Source organism: Ciconia boyciana, chromosome 2, assembly GCF_034638445.1.
Source record: "Ciconia boyciana chromosome 2, ASM3463844v1, whole genome shotgun sequence".
NCBI classification, from domain to species: domain Eukaryota; kingdom Metazoa; phylum Chordata; class Aves; order Ciconiiformes; family Ciconiidae; genus Ciconia; species Ciconia boyciana.
Genome location: NC_132935.1, coordinates 112,549,123 through 112,569,755, shown reverse-complemented (window position 1 = coordinate 112,569,755; position 20,633 = coordinate 112,549,123). Strand labels below are relative to the sequence as shown.

At 39.2% G+C, this 20,633-nt stretch overlaps 1 protein-coding gene across 1 annotated transcript in view; it reads left to right on the top strand.

Moving 5' to 3' along the window:
- The window catches only part of POU6F2 (POU class 6 homeobox 2), a 318,450-nt gene that overhangs the window by 215,278 nt on the left and 82,539 nt on the right, over positions 1–20,633 (top strand). The window contains exon 5 of the mRNA XM_072851409.1: positions 2,748–3,073. Coding sequence (XP_072707510.1) covers positions 2,748–3,073 — 326 coding nt within the window. The remainder of the gene's footprint in view (positions 1–2,747; positions 3,074–20,633) is intronic.

The following is a 20,633-nucleotide window of genomic DNA, read 5'->3' as shown; positions in this document are numbered from 1 at the left end:
TTTTACACTTCGGGCTTCTTTACTATTCTCCTCATGTCTTGTATGTCACCATTTTAAGAAGTCCAGGCAGTGATGCTTTTATCTTTAATATTTTATCAACAGATATTTTTTGCATACTGTAAGTTCAATCATAAGATCATTGACAAAAATTTTGCGCTGCCCTATTTCTGCACTTTTATGTTATCGGAATCACAGTGATCCCTCCGTCCTATGTTACCTCATGTTATCTCAGATTGATACTTCCAGCATTCTTTTAATTATTGGTCATATTTTCCAAATTCTAGCTGAAAGGCATACCTCAAGGAGCCAAACACGTTCTGTGCTCCAAAAATTTTTCAGTAGGTGGCTTCCCCTCCACTTCAAATGCCTGTCCCCTACTACATGACCCAATGCCCTACATACAACGTATGGCATTCTGACAAATCCATTCTTCCAAGCCGTGGCCTTTAAGAGTGCTCTGTGGGAGCAAAAGGGTTTGGGGACCATTGCAGTACAAAAAAACCCCACTGTATCTCATTTGCTGTAGGGAAAGCTTTGTCTCATCCTGTCCAGTTGTGCACATAGGATATAAAACGACCACTCGTTCCTCCCTATGAGCAATGTATATTACAAGTTATGCTTCTGTGGGGCGTCATTGCATTAATTTCTGTATTGGAGTCTATGGAAGCAGTAAGGGCATGTTGTGTTTGAAGTCTTGGTTCTGGTTATCAATGGTTTGTCCAGACTGCTAAGCTATCACAGGTGATGAAGTGGCCTGCACCAGATAAAGAGCTGGTCTAGATTAGTTTTTTCCTCATGGGAATGGAAAGGGTCTTTCCACCTCTGTCTACGTACCTACAGATAGAGGTGGTGAATGGTATTACTTGCCATCTGAGGTGCTTCACACTATGGTTAATATTTGTCTATGAAGTTGGTTTCTTGTATACACAACTTCTCCATTCTTTGTTCTTATATGCCTTAGATTATATTTCCACTTACTACACTCTTGGCTTTGGGGCATTTAGGTACGAGTTCTGATCATGGAACTGATGGGGATGTACCCTTACTTCTCCAGGCTGATTTCTTTTGCATGAGATACCATGCATGTTTTTAATCTGATGGTCACTCTGTTTTATGTTGAAACACAAAACTTCCATCAGTAACTTTACTGATGGAAATATATTGGTGTTACCAGTCCTCCTTCTCTGCATTATTCAGGTTCTTTGTTGAAGTCACGTACACATGACTATAATTCTTGTAAAGGCATATTTGTAGTTTGATTCCCACCTCTGGTGAAACAAAATCTAGAGCAGCTATGAGTATAGGAATGCATGACCAACAGCTCTTCCTACCAAGCCTTTTACTTTTCCTTCATATACAGCCTTTTCTCGCTTACCCATTCTGCCTCTTCTTTGCCCTTTTTCTTTTCTTTTTTCTTTTGCTTATTCCAGTTCATGGCTCATTGATTTCATAAGTCGTACCAAGACCTCAGGTTCATCTCCAGGGCATAGACATCTGGAAAGCTGAAATAGGGATGTTGACACGAAAAGAAAATGGAGATGACTTGGCTTTATCTGCCAATGCACAAATAACTTGGTGAACAGAGTTTCTGGCCACGAAATCTGAATATTTTAGAATAACAAATTTGATTCACACCCAGTTTACTTTGGCTTCTGCTGATGGAAATTATAATACAGAATGGTGTTGGCAAAGCAGTACAGAGGGCAAAGTAGTGCAATGATCTTGTAAGCTATTCCTCTTGGGTTCTCATAGCCATCTAACGCAAACCCTGAGATGTTTATTAGAGTGGGTAAGGCTGGAGACCCAGGTGACTTATTTACGGCATAACCCCAGAAAGCATCAGGCTCCTGTGATGTTCTGGCTGCTGCTTAAAGCTGTTCTTCCTTGGTGACATCCCAGTGGCACACTTCTTGCCTTCCTGAATTTAATGAATGCTCTAGTCAATTTGAAAGTGTCTCTGGGAGACAAAGTTTGCCTCTCTCTGCCAGCAGGTTGATGTGAGCCACCAGGTTCCAAGCCTCACATTTGGAGCACATGCCAGCAAAACATGACAGACTTTTACTACCAGGAGTAAGTGAGCAGTGCAAGTGCACAGAATACCTACCCTATTTCACAAGAGGAACTTTATAGCTTTTAGATGTGAATAATAAGAAGCAGTTCTAATTTCAGAGACACACACATTATTGGGTATTTTTGCTACCAGTGCGTTGCACAAGAAATTTCACAGCTGAATGTTTTATTTCCTGACACCTGCTGTATAAAGATGTGACTACGCTCTTTTCAGAGCATCCTTTATTTTACAACTATGGTTTTCTCCTCCTCTATGTTACAGCACCAGTTCATGTTATGAGTTCTTGCTATGCTATGTACAGTGACATCCTGTTGGCCTCTTCTCTAGGCAGGCAAAGTTCCCATTGGCTTCACTGATAAGCTTGTCTGAGCAAAGACTGCTGGTCAGCTCTGAGGCATGTCCTGTGGGCAGAGCCATAGCCCTTCCGAAGGTTTGCTTTCATTGCCTCCAGTGAACTCCGACTCTTACCACAGAACTGCTCTGGCAGAACCACAGGCTATTATTGATGGCAACGTGTTCATTAATTTCCTGCCACAACCTGAAGTCTGAGGCCAGCTGACCTCAGTGGGCAGTGTGCCCCACAATGTAACAGAACCAGAATTTAATCCAGAATATCTTTAACGCAGTAGGTTTTACTGAAACCTACATAACTCCCTTCCCTCTCTTCAATTCACAGCTACCTCATCCCTGAACTCCCAGCTTCAACAGCTTCAGCATCTTCAGCAGCTCCAGCATCAACAGCAGCAGCAGCAGCAAGGTCAGCAGCAGCAACAGCAGCAGCAAAGCCAGCAGCAGCAGCAAGGTCAGCAGACGCAGACTCCACAGCCACCCCAGCAGACCCAGCAGCCACAGCCATCAGCGCCACCGCAGCAAAACCAAACACAGTCCCAGAGCCAGAGCCAACCGCCTCCAGCCCCACAGTCCTCCAGCTCCCCTCAGAAACCCAGCCAGTCACCAGGGCATGGCCTTCCATCTCCTCTTACTTCACCAAATCCGTTGCAGGTAGGATGCCAAGTACAAATCTCTAACGGCCTAACAACAGAAAGTGCATACTCTCCCACTGCAAGGGGAAACCAAGTGAAGGTTACACATTCTGACCATACAGGCTAAGAAATTCCACTTCGTGTTAGTTAATTCTTACAGGCATGCAGCATAGAACAGCTGAAAGGCCTAATAAGCCAGAAAAGCATAACTAATGATGGTCCTAGTCTGCTCCTTTCTGAAGAGTAAACGTCCTTTGGTCTTAAAGTCATAAAACCTATAGAAAACTATCTATTTTTTTCCACAGATTCAGTATGTGACCTTCACAAATGGCATTTGCCCAGCAGTCACCCTTTATGGTAAATTACAAGGACAGCAAAGTTAGCTGTTCATTAGCAGATGATCCTGACTGTCCCTAAAAGAAATAGAGATTCTGCTGGTGGATGTGTGCAAGGGATGGATGGGTTATCATTCCTCTTGAAATCACAGTCCTAACGTTTATCCTGCTAAGAATCAAATACATCTGTTAAGAATCTCAGTATAGACTCCAAAGCTAAAAATGCCAGTTAATGCCTTTCCTAGATGCTCACTCCAGTGACACAGATGTTTTTTAATAGACCAACAACTATGGCACCCACAGTGATGCTGGACTCTGCCTGTCTTGGAACTCCCAGGCAGAAACAGGAGACCTCTGATCCAATGGTCTTAATTTCTTATACTTGGGTGTTCTCGTACTACACAGAATCATAGAATCATAGAATCATTTAGGTTGGAAAAGACCTTTAAGATCATCAAGTCCAACCGTTAACCTACTGCCAAGTCCACCAGTAAACTATGTCCCTAAGCACCATATCTACGTGTCTTTTAAATACCTCCAGGAATGGTGACTCAACCACTTCCCTGGGCAGCCTGTTCCAATGCTTGATAACCCTTTCAGTGAAGAAATTTTTCCTAATATCCAGTTTTCCAGACTAAATTTGGTAACAGACTATTGACTTTTCCAACATTGTCCTTTAGCTTAAATAGCTCTTTTCTCCTCTTGTATTTTAGAAAGAGCCATTCTATCAACATGATTTTTTTTAGTGTTGTTTTGAGGTTGTTGGATGTGTCATGCTATATTCATGTCCTGCAAGAACAGCTTTGACTGTACCCACAAATATGATTCTGAATAAACACCAGGGTAGTCTGTGAAGTGAGCAGAGTCTCTTTCACTGTGCAGTGGAACTGCACTTAGAAAGCCGCAAAGTCTCTATTCACTTTATTCTTTAAATTTTGAGACCCCACTTTAAAGGTTTTATCCACACTGATGGATTCGGCTCCATTTCCTGCAGAAATTAAACTGCATTAGCTTAATAATTAAAAAATCCTTTTCCAAACAATTAAGAGAATTGATTTACAAGAAGCTGTGTTTGCTATGTGGCCAGTTAAACCTGTATTAATCTGAGCTTCAACTAAATTGCATCAAATCTGATTTTTTAATGGTTTAGATAATAGATTTAAAAGTCCACAAGAGATGTGTCCTTGCTTCCTGAGCTTTTTCTTACAGTAGAGCATAATGTTCCTAGAGCTTCTTTGGTGTATAGTCTTAAGGGCTACTTAGGCACCACTTAATGCCCAGTGTATCATGCTAGTGAGTGCTTTGGGACCCTTTAGTATGCAGATTATTGACATACAGAGACAGGAATATTTCCAGAGGAGCTTCTGTTACATTTTATTGTCTTGGTACAGCTGTAATGTATGCACACTAACTGTATATGCTATATGTTGCTAAAACTGCCTGCTAAATATTTTGCTTCAGAAGGCATTCAGTTTTCCGAACAAAGTGAATGCACACATAAATTAGAGTTGGGGTAGGGAGGAAGTGGGATTATCTCAGTGAACGTACCTCAAGAGGGTTGCACTAACACTGAGCCTGAAGTCTTAGCTCTCATATAGCCTCTGGTCCCAATCTAAATCTCAACTGGATCTGAGTATTTCCAGTCTCATCTGTGACCTACAGGTACAGGTCTTTCTACTGTTAGCTCTCCAGGGTCACATCTCACTTGCAGAAGTACAATAAAGAAAGTAAAACCAATAATTCCTTGCATGGGAGGTGCCAAAGTTAATGTTTTCATGGAGATACCTCGGCACATCGCTCTCTTTAGCATGCTTATCCTCACAACTACCCTTCTGAGGGCAATCTGGATGTGGCAGACTCAACAGAAGTGGAAGGAGGGAACCACGTACTCTAAGCTGGTTTTATTTCAAACCCTATCCCCTAAATCTTTTAGGAACTGGGATGAGAGTTAATTAAAGACACCAGCGTGAGAGTCCTGGCATTCCCACTGGGCTGAGCTCAGCCAGTACCACTAAGCCAGCTGCATGACTGGGACCCTTCCAGAACAACAGTCAAGGAATTAGAAGTCATTAGCTGTCAGCTCTGGCTCAGCATTAAAGAGTTACTAATAGAATGGGGGATAAGTATTTTTAACGTTCTTTCCTCTCTGATCCTCGCCATTTAAATATCCATGAAAACCCAAAGTTTGTTCACGGATACAAATACACTGTGTGCTGACATCCAGAAGAGAAGCCAGAATTCAGCACAGTACTTCAGGCCTCACCTTAGCAATGTGAGGCCATTAGTTTGGCCTTCTAGCTGTTTCTACAGCATTTCTACAGGAAGTGTAATACTTCTCAAGCTTCCCTAAGAAACACCTAAGAACTTGAAACATGCTCTGTCATATTGCTGAGAATGGTGAGACTTTGCATGTTTTTAATATGCAAACAAGTGACAATCAGAACTATTTCCAGAGGAACTGCTGTTGCATTTCATATATGGTTGGAAGATGTGTTTGAGTACTTTTCTAAAGCAGAGCAGTGGTAAGATCTCCTCCATAAAATTTGTCTTTCCATTCTAAATCCTGCAGAGAAAAGCTGTTTTACCCCCATAAATCTAGCTTGAGGACTGGATCTGAAATTGTTTTCTTCTGCACACACATTAAAAAAAGCAAAAAAAAGGAGGGAGCACACTTTTGGCAGTAGTTCATATATCCAGTTCATAATAGCTGCTTAGAATGTGGATTTTTTTAATGTCTAATGCTTTAACTTAAAAATCGACCTAGAACAAAATTCAGAGATATTATGGCCTCTAAGGTAATGTTCTTTATGAACTAGAATGAAATGGGTTTTGTTTGAAGAATATTAAGGGAATAAAGATCAACTAAGTTAAAGTTTGACAGCTTAAATTTCATTTCTGAATTCTTGATTTTTTCATGTGGGCTTTATCCTCTTACATTATTCAGGATCTGTCTGAAAGATATTAGTTTAGAACAATGCAACCTCAAAAAATTGTCATGGAAAGTCAGTAATTCAGGAGGATGATTGTGTTTGTTTCAAAAAACTCTGAAGGATAACAGCAATTACATCTGAAAATGTACAGATGCTGTCATGTCCTTCAGAAGGCAAATTAAATGAAAGTGACTTGCTTAGGTATACCTGAGTGAGGTACTTTTGCTAGCTGATCAGAAATTAATAATACCGGTGCCGTGTACCCCAGCTAAAAGTCTCAGAATGATTCTTGTCAGATTGTTCTGTAATACTCTGCTCTAATTTTATCACTATTCTTTACTCAGTTCAGTGGGCTGGATTGTAGTTAGAAAACTATTATTTTTAGGAAGTCTTTTAATGATTGTGTGGAAAGATGAAAAACCTCACTTTAGGTTCCAGGGCCTGGATTCTGTGCTGACATTAGCGATGATGCTCCAGATTTACACTGGTAAAAGCAAAACACTGCAGAACCAGGGTCATCGCTGATTTGCAAAAGACAAGAAACCAGAGGAGAATTTTCCAAAGCAGAGCTGTATTTCAGGAGGTCGTGGGTCAGGTAGATGACGGAAGACTTTCATCCTTTCATTTTAAAATGGTGAAATTCCTCATAAAGATAATCGTAGTCTGATTTTTACTTTCATTGTGTCAATTGATTGAGACAAAGGAATCCAGAGGTGAAAGACAACCTAGCTCATGTTGTAAATAGGGAACTTCGAAACCTTTACTTCTGCGAAAATACACTTCTCCACATATGCTTCTCCTGTGAACGTTTAATGTTATTACGTGGCAAACTATACGGCTTCTTGAATGATCAGCATATTGCAACTTCAAAGCATAGTTAGCACCTCTTACAGAGTTTCCATTCAATTAAATTTCTGGAGCCATAAGATCTTGATTATATGCTGTATAAAATCAGATGAGCCAAGTACTAAGTAGCCAATTATTCTGCCTGACTACCAGGATAAGGCGCATTGTATCAGCAACATATATTTAACTGGCTCCAAATGGGGGTTAGCTTCTGGTGCTGACACTCACTGTATGTTTTAGTGGTATGGATAAGATGAATGTACCCACAGCCAGATCTACAAAGGGAGAGCTGCACTATAGGAATAGAAGAATTCTCAATGATTTCTACTGCTCTGTTCGTGTGGGAATAGGAACAGACAAACAGGAAATCCCCCAGGGATTGCCCCACTGTAAAATTATTCTGACCGTTTTCAGAACTCTTTCCTAAAGCACCTTTTTGTCATAGAAGCCTACCTACAATAACTGGAGCTGACGGAAGATGATGAGTGAGAAAAAAAAATAATAAAAGGAGGGAAGAAGGGAAGTGAGGAGATGACAACAGCAGAAAAATCTTCCAAGTAATAGCAAACTCTAGGATAGCAAAACCAGAACCTCCTTCAGATTAAATTTTCATACTAATCTTAAATAATGTATTTGGAACCTCAATACTTTTATAACAAAGGAAAAAAGAAAAGCAGAAAGGCTGAAACACTCAGCTGTAAATGAGGGAGAATGTGTACACAGATGCCTGAGGCTCCAACAGTCACAAAAACCAAACCGCCCCTTCCTTTCCCCCCCAACCTCATTCACTGGTTAGCTTCTCATTAAGGAAAAATCTACTTTAAAGATATCTCAGTGTTTACTGACACTTTGATAAATTTACATATATTAAAGATACAGAAGAAACAACCAAGTCTCTGTTGGTTTGAGGAAGGCAGCTGGGATAAGTTTGCAAGGACTATAGTCATGGGCTGTCTTTATGTCTGGGTTCACATCCAAGACCTGCTGTATTTTTCTCATGCCTATTGAATCCTGAGGTCAAGAAAACTTGATAAAGATTATGACACCAGTAATCCCACTGAGGGTTTTTTTTGTTTTGCTAAAATTATCTAGCCTTCTTCCTGCATCTGATACTGTGAAACGTATGACTGAATCTGTTTCCAAGTTACTTGGTAATCAGTTTGACAAAGAAATACTTTAAAAATTATGAGCAAATGCTGTGCTTTGAATCCATTTTCCAAAATTTCCTAATTTTTGGTATCAATAGGGAATGAGATATTGCACATCACAAGGCAACAGGTGATATAGACACATACAGCGGACATTTATTCAGGAAGGTTCATGCCCATCACCTGCTTAGAGTGAGCCTGTTGAAGGGCTGATCTTAGGTGGATTTCCAGGAGGTACTGGCAAGACCTAGGTCTCAGCTCTAAACTAATAGCATGGAAGCTCCCCTGCAGTCAGCTAAATTGAGTTGAGCTTGGTGAACTGTTGAGAATATTTCGCATATTTCATCCTCTGCTCATTTCAAACAGGTCCAGAAGATTTAAACATCTTGTTCTACTGACAGTTTTGGATTTCTGAGTATTCTTGCATGATTTTAATGATTTTTGTGGGTTGATAAATGTGATTTCATAAGTGGAAGAGGCAAGTACTTGTGTAAAAATTTCCACTAGCTAGAAAGTCATGGTCATACTGATGTACCACACACACACCTGCTTATTACCCATTGCAAATGCTGTCGTGATTCAGGTCCCCTCCTTTTGTTTTTATGTTCTTCCTTTTGCCACTGCAGTAGTTCTGTGAACCACACAGACATTACTGTTCACAAACTTGAACCTCGCTTGAGAAATTGTTGGCTTTGAGTTTCAGTGCATCCAGGGCCTTCTTTCTTCTACTCCTTTCACCTCTTCTGGGCACTTCCATGATGCTCCTCATCCCTTCTGGATCTGCCACTGACTAGGCCACTCCGATATGGCAGCATGGCAGTTTGTCCTAGCTGGACATTCAGGTGTCCATGCACTGTGCTGTACCGTGCTCCCTGGCCTCAGTGCACAGTGCAGAGACATGCAAGCTGGTTTCCTGGCACAGTTAGCTTGTTTGAGGGCTGCTACTCTTCGTGTCTACCTGGAGATGTATGGGCATCATTTCCACAGAAAGGCTAGTTCGGGTTATGTGTAAGACTGCATCCATCCACAGGACTGAGTAGAGTTTCAGATCTTCTCCTCAGCTGTCTTCCTTCTCCCAGAAGCTCACTGCTTTTTTGGGTCTTTGAGGTATTGGGACTTCACACTGTAAAGCTGTTGAATACTGCATTTAAACAGAGCAAAGAGATGTTTAAGGGTTCTCAAAGAGACTTTATAAGCAAGTCTCTTCATTCCCTGAGGAAACCTTCTCTCACTTGGAGCACTAGCTGCCTGGTCCATCCAAATATACTCCGCAGGTGTTGCTATTTTCAGAAGCACAAGGAGTACTGGTGTCTGACTCACACTTAAAGCAAAGGAAATTAATCTTCGAGCAAAACAACTGGCATTATTAGCACCCAAGGGGCAGAAGCTGAGGCTAATATAGAAAACCATTTGCTAGAGAATTCTCTGAAGGAGAGGAAAGTGGAGCTGTTTGCCCAGCAAGCTCTGGCTTCTGAAATGGGAGCATTTAATAAACTCCCTAAAGCAACTGAAGTGTTTAATAAATGAGGAAATAAATAAATAATATCCTCCCAGGACAAATTTGGGAAAGGATCCATATCCCATAAGATCTTCTGTTTCCAAAGCCTCTCTAGGCAGAGAGGAGGACCTTTGAGGATCTTAGGGACAGAAAAAATTGACACAGCCCCTCAGATACTCTTTTAAATCCAGTGGATCTGTTTTGCTAGCATTAATTTCTCTTAATTTCTCTTTTCAGTCATATTTCAAAAAATTTTCAGGGAAGTAGAGAATATCCCAAAGCATTAATTTATTTTCCCTAATTTTTCATACCCCTCACCTCTTTCTAATAAAGCAAAAAAAAAAGAAAAAAAAAATGCAAGTCATCACAGGTTTCTAGTTCTGTGAGAAAAAAAATTCTTCTACTTGGAAGCAAGTGGACCAAGTGAACACAGAGAACCTAGTGGGCTTGTTGAATCTGACTGAGGAGCAACATTCTGGAAGTGGTATAGCCCTGATGTTATATCATTCAAGGCTCCTTCAAAATAAGCACCTAAAAGAGGTTGCTCAGCTTCTAGGTACTGTCTCAACAAAAAGAAAAAAAAAGAAAGAGAAAAATAAAAAGGCCACTCCAGACTGTGTTTTAAAGTTTAAACTTAAGCCCTTTTTGGCAGTATTTCTGAGATCTATCAGAGTGTCCACTTGTGGATTCTGTTGGTGGTTTTAGCAGATGCAGTTTAGGGCAGGTGTTTAAAAAAATAATAATACTTTCTCTTTTTTTATTGGTAGCCAGAATGTTTTGAGAGAGTGACTAAGCACAGGCCTGGAGATTATGAAATTTGCTTAAGTGTTAATGGGTTGATTGCTGAGTTACAGCCTGCCGTCTTTACTGGAAATTGATTGACTGGTGCTGCAGGTCTTCACACTTGACGCTCGGATTTGACTCGAAAATTCTGCCAAGTCTTTTACTCTGAAATTTATCTTAATTAGATCTGAAAGACCTGCCACAGCAGAATAGTCACACCGATTAAAATGAAAAACAGGAGAAATTACTGATCAAATTAATCATAATGTCGGGTTACAGCTGTAGGTCTGATGTAATTTGCCACTCCAGTGAGTTACATCGGCCCAGGCAGAGGAAAGAGAGCTGGTTTTACGCTGATCCGTAACACCAGGCAGCTTCGGGCAGTCCATCAGGACGTTTATTCCATTCATTCTCTTGGCTTATTCTGACCTTGGTGCTGCAACTAGAAACAAATTAGGCAAAAGAAAAAATATATCCTTTTATCCAAGGGGTCACACTGGAAACATGAGCTTTCCAAATCCTTCTTTTTTCATTTTTCCCCTTTCTCCACCAACCTGCTACTTTTGTTTGAAGTAACCAACAATTAATTATGTGGAAATTGGAAAATTAAAAGGTCAGAGGTTACCACCTCAGGCACAAGTCAGATAATGTGTATTTCTAAGAGCTCCTAGTGGGTTAGGATATGAGGAAATTAGGATCATTTGAGCAAATGTGTATATAGCAGCACATGAGAAGGCATGTCCTAGCAGGTAGGAAATCAACAATCAGACTTGATATCTTATAGATGTGATGATCCAAAAATTTATTTTTAAATTATGTACTTGTAATGTACTACATTCTACTATAACCTTTTAAAAAAAAAAAAAAAAGTACAGATCACTGTTTGAGTCCATGTTAGAAGGAAATAGCTTATGGGTCTTAAGGGGCCCCACCATAAAATTTTAATCTGGAAGAGAAGTCTTCTGCAAGTTTCCTAGTATTTGTTCCACCAGCAAAGTTTGAAAGATATTTAGGACAACCTGTCTTGTAGCACCACTGTATTTTTTGTTGCTGATCCAGGACAAAGTCAAGAAATTAAGATATTTGCCACCAGCTGAGAAAGGAAATGGAGTAAAGGAAAGAGAACAAGAAACTAGATGAGCACTGTGAGTTTTAGAAAAAAAATTGTCTTACCTTTGAAATACACCCAATTTTTTCTTTTGATACTCTAGTAACTTAAACTATTCCACAAAGTTTTTTTTCCCCTGCCCAAAATTTCATTTTGATTTTCTATTTTAGGCCTGAGAAATGGAAAGAACTGAGGATAGCTTTTGTTTAAAATCAGCTTAAGTTGTATATAAACCATTTATTACATTGAATTGCCTAAAAAATAGTGATTTAACAAAAGAAACTGAAAACATTTTAATTCATGGTGATGATTTGAAATCTGCTGAAATACTTCATCAGTTTCAAATACAAGTTTTGTTTTCTGAAACATTTCAATATTCCATCTTTTATCTGCATTTGCATCATAAATTAAGTCTTAAATCAGGAGAATTTCCTGCACGACAGGAATTTGACTTATTTCTGATAGCTTAGACATCATCAAATATCCTGTGAGGATTCCAGTTGGAGAACCAAGCTAGGTTATGTTTGTGAAAGAGATTGGAAGGCAAAGCTGAGTTTCCAGAGGAGAAAAACTGATGTATGAAAATAGCACATCATATATTGCTAGGATTATCCTTTTACTAAAGGAATGACGATGGTGCATTTTGGTCCTTAAAGGAGCTGAGATTCTTTAAAGCAGCAATCACTGCTGCCGTATCTTTGTATACCTGTTAAGAAATACTTACATGCTTGTAAAAAGCATCAGGGAAGCAGTCAGATCTGGGAGGATCCTAGACGCTCAGCAAAAATACAGATGCTATAAAGAAAAGCCTAAAATATGGGCCCAGTCACAGTACAGAGCAATAGTCTGTAGTAGTGATGACCAGTAAATTGATATCAGAAGATGATTCTGAATGAATGTGATAACAAGTGATATAAAAATTTTTAGTTGCTATTGCTCTTATGATTTTCACTATAGTAATCTAATGATCCCATTTTCAACCCGCTGGATAGCCGAACCCAGCTGGAGTGCTGTCTCTTCTTGCTCTCCTCCCAGTTTGGGCAGTGCTATCCTTGTGGACTGGTGGCTCCAGCTGGAACAGGACAGGAGGTCGTAGAGGGCTGATCTCCCCTTGACCTTTCCCCAGGGGGTGGGGGACACTTTGCAGAGTGCCAAGCAGAGCTGCCGACGTGGGTGCTCCATGGGCTATGGGGCGGGGGGGGTGCAGATGATGAGGACTAGGGCTGTACTGGGATCAAGGTCCAGGATTCATCTGAGGGTGCAGCTTCCATCAGTCTAGAGTTCCTCAGGGACAGGGCCTGATTTTAGGGAGGAAAAGCAAAAAGTTGCAAGGAGGAGAGGGGAGAAAACCAATGTCTTTGTTATTCACAGTGCCTATATTCCTACTGACCTTTTCCACTGTGAGAGACACACAAAAAAACAGAAGGACTGGCATTGTGAAAGGCTGAAATTGTATAACTGATCACCACTCTGGAATAAGATGCTGTGTGCATTGCCATCCTACCTCTGTCTGCAACTTTTCACTTTATGATGAGACCTAACACTATCCTAGGGAAGTTGGCAGGATATTTCTCATAGCTCTCAAATGAGACAGGAGCAAGCTCAATATGCCATTAGGAAGGTTTCCCCCTCTTCTCCCTCCCCAACTTTATAGTATTACAGCTTTCTATTTTTTTTTAACTGTCTTCTGTCTACGAAACATGTTCTCCATGCAATCAAAATGTGTCTGACAGAATTTTCAGTTCATGTAAAACAAATATAAAAATAAACAAAACTTGAGAAAACCAAGCCATTCTAAAAATCCTTGATGTTTTCCCCATAGACATTCAAAGAGTATGTCTAGGCGGAAGTCATTGGTACTTCAAATGTACAAGCAGGTATAGAGATAACATATGTCACTCCTGTAGACCCAAACTTGGCAGTCCATGCTCTCATGAATGAAAACTGCAGGGAAAGGAGGGGAGGGAGTTCTTTTACCACCACGTACAATCTGCATATTTAGCTCTAATCTCATTATCAAGTTATGCCTTTGCTTACTGCATTCACTTTTGAAAAACAATTTGCATCAGGAGGCAAAGTGCTCTAGTAAATGGATTGCTGGAATCAGGAGCACCAGACTGCAGTCCCAGCTCTGTCACTGGCACGTCACTTCATCTTTGTGTTCTTTTGTTGATTCTCCCACCATTGTTTGATCTCTTTAGACTTTAAACTTTCACAGTTTTTTGGTATAATGTAATGAGGCCTTGATCTTGCATTGGGCTTCTAGGTACTGCTGTAACACTAATACTACTAAAGCAAGGAATATTCAAAAGAGGAATCGCATAGCCCCAGTCACTCACTTGCTGAATTCAGACTAGTATTGCTGTTGACTTCAGAGGACACAGAATTGGTATCCATTTTGTTTTCAAGTATATTGAATATTTTGAAGTTTCTGTCAGCTGCTCAGTGTGCTGTCAAATGCACTAATGAAAGGTTTTCCTAAAGTTAATTTTCCTACTCGTAATACAATAACCAAATTTGCTTTAACACTTGAAAAAATCCATCCATACTAAAGAGAATCAGTTGCTTAATCCTAAAATTAAAGGTTATTGCATGCAAGAGAAAATAATTACATGCTCAAAGTATGGAAAAAAGAAAACTTTTTTAATATGTAGGTATTTGTATAATTAAAGACTAATCAAGCATGAAGGCTGCTGACTAAACCAGAAAATGAGATTGTTGGCAAGCAATATTGTAATGTAAATGCCATTTTTGTTTAAGTACTAAAGAGCTGGAGGAATGATATCCTGAACAGATTAAAAGCAAACAGCATTGATAATAAATATTTATCAGATTTCAAATGCAACACACAGAGATTTTTATATTTTACATGCAAAATATATTGGCATTGAAATATTCAGTCACTTTTCAAAGGTTTGTTCACATCTTCACTTTAAAATGTTGAAAAGCAAGCACTCACTGGTAAGAGAAACAGCTTTAGAACTCAGTCTTAACCTGTAGCAACATCAGTAATCTGTAGGCAATGGAAAACAGCTGAGACTTGCTAACATACTTAACTACAAATGCATAAGATCAGCTCCTGGGGCTGGAGAGTCAGAATTTTAATGGTCTTTATGTATGTTTTCTTTTCTTTTGCTTTTTTCCAAAATGTTCACATTAATTTTTCAAAAAGAGAGAGAAGGTTCTCAAACTTAAATCCGTGCCATGAAACAAATGCATAGTAAAGTATTTATGGAGGGCTTATGTATGTACAGAAATTATCCCAATGTAACCACCGTTTTGTTCTAGAGGACTGATTTAGTTAAAAGTTTGTATCTTCTTGGGGCAGTGCTTATAAATTGGTGTAAAAGTATTGTGCTGGCTAAATATGCTCATCATATACCTTTGTGTTATGTTATTGTAGCCTAAATCTTCTTCAGAAGTGGATATAAAGATATTTGGTTACATCAAGAGTTAAGGAGAATGAGGAAATGCTAGAAATGAAGTACCAAATGTGTTTCGTTCCCGTTCCCATCCATTTTCCTTCAATTACACTGTTGCCAGAATTGGCGCTACTCAGCATGCTGAGGTCCAGCAGCAACCATCTCTTAATCAAGCCTGGTCATGCAATAGTTGAAGCTAATTTAAAACATCTTTTGACATCTGTGAAAAGAGGCTTAAACCCAATGGATATGATAGTAAGTCAATGAAGACCTTTGCTTTAGTACGTGCACTGTGGGCCATTGCATCCTTTGTGTTGATGTGTACCTCCTGTTGTTTCCTCATACATTTACTTTTCAGAATAATTTTCATCTCACTTGATTATGACTGAGAGATACAAGAGCATGTCACTGACAGAGTTATCAGGGGAAATTGACAACAGGGATTTTTTGAATGTAAGGCTGCCTACAACATTATCAAATTTTTCCTAGCCTAGTGTAATTATATTCTATTAGCCTTTGGACAAAGGGAGTGTAGACAAGTTAAAATTAAATAATACCGTGCGAAAGTCTAATGCTAGTCTCTTGAATAAGCATTGATCTAATTTTCAGAAGGGTTGAGTCACTCCCATTGATGTGAACTGTAGAAATTATTACTTAGCCCTTGAAGGAGCAAAAATACGGATTTCAACCCCTGGATTTTTTAGAAAAATCTTGCTTATGTCTATAGGCCTGTATCACAGGAAACTGATAATTTGCAAATGCCACAATGCAGGCCAAGCCAGCCAGGTTCATACAATATCCTGTGTTCATCTGAGTTACTGAGCTCTGAAATGTACAACTTCACTGATAGGCATATTAATATATCATCATTAAGAAACTTTATTATAAGTACTTTATAAGTCCTCTAAACAATTCATATTTACACTAGTCTAATGATACTAAGGATTACATTGGTACAAACACACTAAGGAAAATAGTAGGAAAAGTACAAAACCTTGTGTGTAGACCATCAGTCGGTGGTCCACCAAGAAGCAAACTAGAAGAGACAGTAAAGCACATTTAGATCAAAGCTATGCAACTGATGGTCTGTGACCAGGTCTGACCCATAGGAACTTTCTATCCAGACCCCAACTGAGCAAATAAAAGAAAAATAAAAGGCTTTTGAAGGCAACTGCACATGCGCTTTCACCTGGGATGTGCTGTTGCTTGTGAGTCCCGAGAGCAGACCGATTAGCTAAGAGAGGTGGGCAGGTGAGAAGTCTGCCTTTTGATATTTGCTTTTTTGTTTGTTTTTCACACGTACCTGAGTGAAGTACAGTAATAAGTTTTAGGTTTCCTGTTAGCAAAAGACGAATTCTTCTCTTCTACAGATATGGCTGTGCGTCCCAAATATTACTGATCCTGTCAAGCAGGTGATAATTCCTTTTTTTGTTTTCTAACTGAAGTGTCTATAAAGTGTAAGTTACAAGAAGGGTTTACCTATTGTTTCTAGAAGGGACATTACCACAGTTTACTGAGGAAAACATGGTAACATGTAAATTATTTAGAGGCTGAAACAGGCGCTTTCACAAGTCATTAAACTACCTTATGTCTTGGAACACAAAGAGGATATCCCTGGGATATTTATCTGAGGGGTCTGCAGGTCAAAAGGGGAATGGAGTCAGCAAAAAAAGAAGCAGTCACGTACAGAAAGAGCAATTATTCACAAAATAAAAATGAGTATAGCGGTTAGAAGTGTCAGCATATACATCTGAGATGCCTTTGGTGGGGCCATTACTTATGAAAAAAGTCATTACTGCCATTTTGCACTAGATACCGTGTCATGGTAACCATGGCTTACATAGTGTTCATTTACATGGAAAACCTACAAAGAAACCTCAAACCACCTAGTGAAATGTAGAAACGTCTCGCAGCTCTCTGGCTTTATACTCTTTGACAAGCATCAACCTAAACAGGACCTTAAAATGCTCAACACTTGCATACATCATCTCCATTTGCCTTCGTGAATCAATAAGGGCATGTAAGCCTCATCTTCAGTGTGTGGTTTTGAAAGTCTTAATCTGATTCCCTAGGTTAATAATATCCTTTACTCCAAATCATAAAAAGTAAGATCACAGTCCTGGTTATAGCCTCACTTGGAAGTTTGAAGGCCGGCTGGATGCTGCTCTGTTTTCCAGGCCTGTCCAAAAAAGTTGCCTTGTTTTCAGATAAGACTTGCCCCTCATCTGAGCAACAGATACTGAAATTTGCAGAATGTTTTCTGGACATGCTGTATTTGGTTTTGTAATTTCTTCACAGGAATAAGTCTTACCACTAGGATTAGGCAAAAATCAGACCCAAGGATATTCCATGATCTCAACAAATAATTGACTCCAAACCAGAAAAATAAAACAGAAAAACCAGGGTAGCTGGCAAAGTTTCACATAGATGAAATAAAACTGTGAAGTCTGATTTCATCCTTTTTAATTTACCATACACACATGCATCCCTATGCCATTTGAGAAACTGGATTTAAAATGAAGATCCCAAAACTGGGGAATTTCAGTACTACCAAAACACTTTCCTTGGGAGCTTATGGAGGGAGAGGCTTCCTAAACACAACCAAAATGCCCACCACTTTTCAAAAACTTTCAATTCCAATTGAAATAATAATAGCATAATAATTTTTTCCATCAAAATTTTTAAAACCTATTTGCAAAAAAAAGATTGTAACAAAATATTTTAAGTTAAACCTTACCCTGGAAATCACCATGGACTTCAGAAATACTACCTGGTGCTTAGAAAAGCTGAATCTGACATTTTTCCAGTAAACTGGAAAGCTGCACACTATTGAATATAATCTTAACATTAGGGTGCTGTTTTTAAATTTCCCAGGGGTGATTCAGCACATCAAGGCAACAGGGGTAATGATCTGAGGAGGAGACTCCTCACGAAGTAGAAAGAAAAGATCAGTACACTTCCCACTTCTGACAGCTGACAGACCAGTGTTTGCTCTATGAAATAAAGTCAGCCATGCCGGTGAAATGGTCCAGCACTGAGCAAAGGAGCTTTACCTCAAGAACTGAGGTTTGTAATCCTCAGGGCCATAACCACCCTCATTTTCCTACAACTTGTTCCTTTGCAAAAGTGCCTAGCAACCTTCTTTTAAACAGTTGGACAACTCAATACTTCTTTTTCGCTATTTTTTGTTGAAAACTGTAGATTCACTGAAAAGCAAGTGAAATCATCTCATGAAACAGTATCTTAGCCTCAGGTTCAAGCCTTTCATTGCACCTGATTCAGACATGAGGCTTGAACCTGGGTCTCCCCATGCTGATGAATGCCCTGATTTGGCAGGATCATGGATGCTTGAGGGCTTTTACTTTTCCATCTTGGAATATAAATAGTTGACTGTTCATCAGGCCAGAAAGAGAACTTGTCCTCCTACTTGTCCCAATGCACATGGTAACTTTTACAAAGGAAACAGTTCTAAATAACGGTGGAGAAAGGTCATGAGCCTGTAACTTACTGTGTATAAGTATGTATGTCTTCTCTGTTCAAAAATTGTCTGCTGGAAATTTTAATGAACAATTTCTGTAAGTGCTAGACAAGCCTACAAGGAGGTCTCTAAATATTCCAGATGTAAGCTAAGACTGGTTTGGCTTTGTTCTTTCTGGGGAGAAGAGGGGCTGAATGTCTAGGTTACATGATATTCTATCAGTTGTTTGGATGGGAGAGCTGCCACTTTAGCATAGTATGAGCACTACTTTTCCTGGGAGGGCTGGCTGATGTTTGGATTGTGTCTGGTTGATTTTCTTTTTGCAATCATGCAAAATAAAAGGATGTTTCCTAAGCTACTTTAAGAGGAAAATATTTAAAAGATGATTGATACAGAAAGATGAGTATAAGAAACATAGGGAGCATATGTATGATGAATATTGATCAGATTTTTTTAAAAAATAACTGGTATCTTCCAAGGATAAAGAATAATCTTTAATGTAGATATTAAGTGACTTCCTATCACTCAACACTAATTTTAATATAAGGAAGTGTTGAAATGCTTCTAGAAAGTACAGTTAAAATAAATCCCTAAATATCTAAATGCTAGCTCCAATAGGATTGAGACTTTATGAGCAAAATTTGACTTTTAATGATATTAGGTCAATACAGACTTTTAAAAAAGAGGAATTACAGGTTCTGAAAATAAAGTTTTAGTCTTAGTGCTTTGATAAAGATCCGTGACCCCTGGCCCTTTAAATATTGAACTTAGACTGTAAAAATATCACTTCTTATTGATCACACGGTTATTAAAGTCAGTCAAATGCTCAATTTATATGTCAAACACTTGTAATATTTCCTGTAAATATTAGAACAAAAGAAGAGGGTGATAATATCATTGTGTTCAGTTGCGTTAGATTTATTCAGCTTTTCATCACTGAGAAATAATAAAAGTGTCACCAAGAAATGCATTAAATATGCCAAGTATTTATCAAGGCTATATTAATTTACAGCTGCATCATATATGTGGTGTATGTGTGCATTAGTTCATGTATATGAAGGCAAGAACATACACGTCCATGTAAGTGAGAGTGGCAGGATAGATATATACCATGTGTCCTCATTCTCTCCTTTCAGTACACCTTCCCACTCCCTGCCATATACTTGCAACCCTGGAAAAGTATGGCTTATTTCTTGAATCTCAAGGAGAATGAGGAAACTTAGTAAGTCAACAGATATTAATTAAATGTTAAAGGCAAGTTTTAAAGTACCTTCAATATATATTGCTCCTAATGACATTCAGGTGCGCTTACAAGGGAGGTCAGGGGGGAGATCTTTAGATCCCCCAGGCTCCCCCAAGATGCCTTTCCATAACCAAATGCTTTCATATGAGTAATCGAAAGAAACCTTTAGTCAATCACTGGGGAGTCTTTACAGCCTGGCTTCGATTGGAGTCTGAGTGCAGGCCTGTGAGCAGGAGGTGTTTGTAAGCATTTCTAATGGCATTTTGATGTACATGTACAAAATTGATGTCGGAAGGATCATTGTAAAGTCCCAAACAGTGGAATATTGAGGACATTTTCAGGTGGCAGTCAGATTCTGGCTGGGTGAGCCCAGTATATTTTCTCATGTCACAGTTGATTAGGTTCACAGGGAAGTGGAAAGAGTAAAAAACTCTCTTATTACTGCAGCAATGCCATATCAGCCTCTTTTCCCTTTGAATGCAACATTAGTTTTTGTCCAGAACTCTAACTGCTTTCTACAGTTTGGGGAATTGTAAAGCAGAAACAATTTTCCTAGCTAGGCTGACCTTCACAGTAATGAGAAATGACTGGAATTTCTTTCTATTTCTCTAACATTTGGGGAGGGGGGGATAGGAGGAATGTGTTTGTTTTACCTGATATTATGTTGTGGGCGTCTATTTGGCACTTTGAGCCTAATTTTTTTCCATTCAGGAGATTACATGGACTGCTGCACCATCTGACCCAGTAGCCAGCCCTCAAGTGTATAGAGAAGTGACAGTAATGCACTT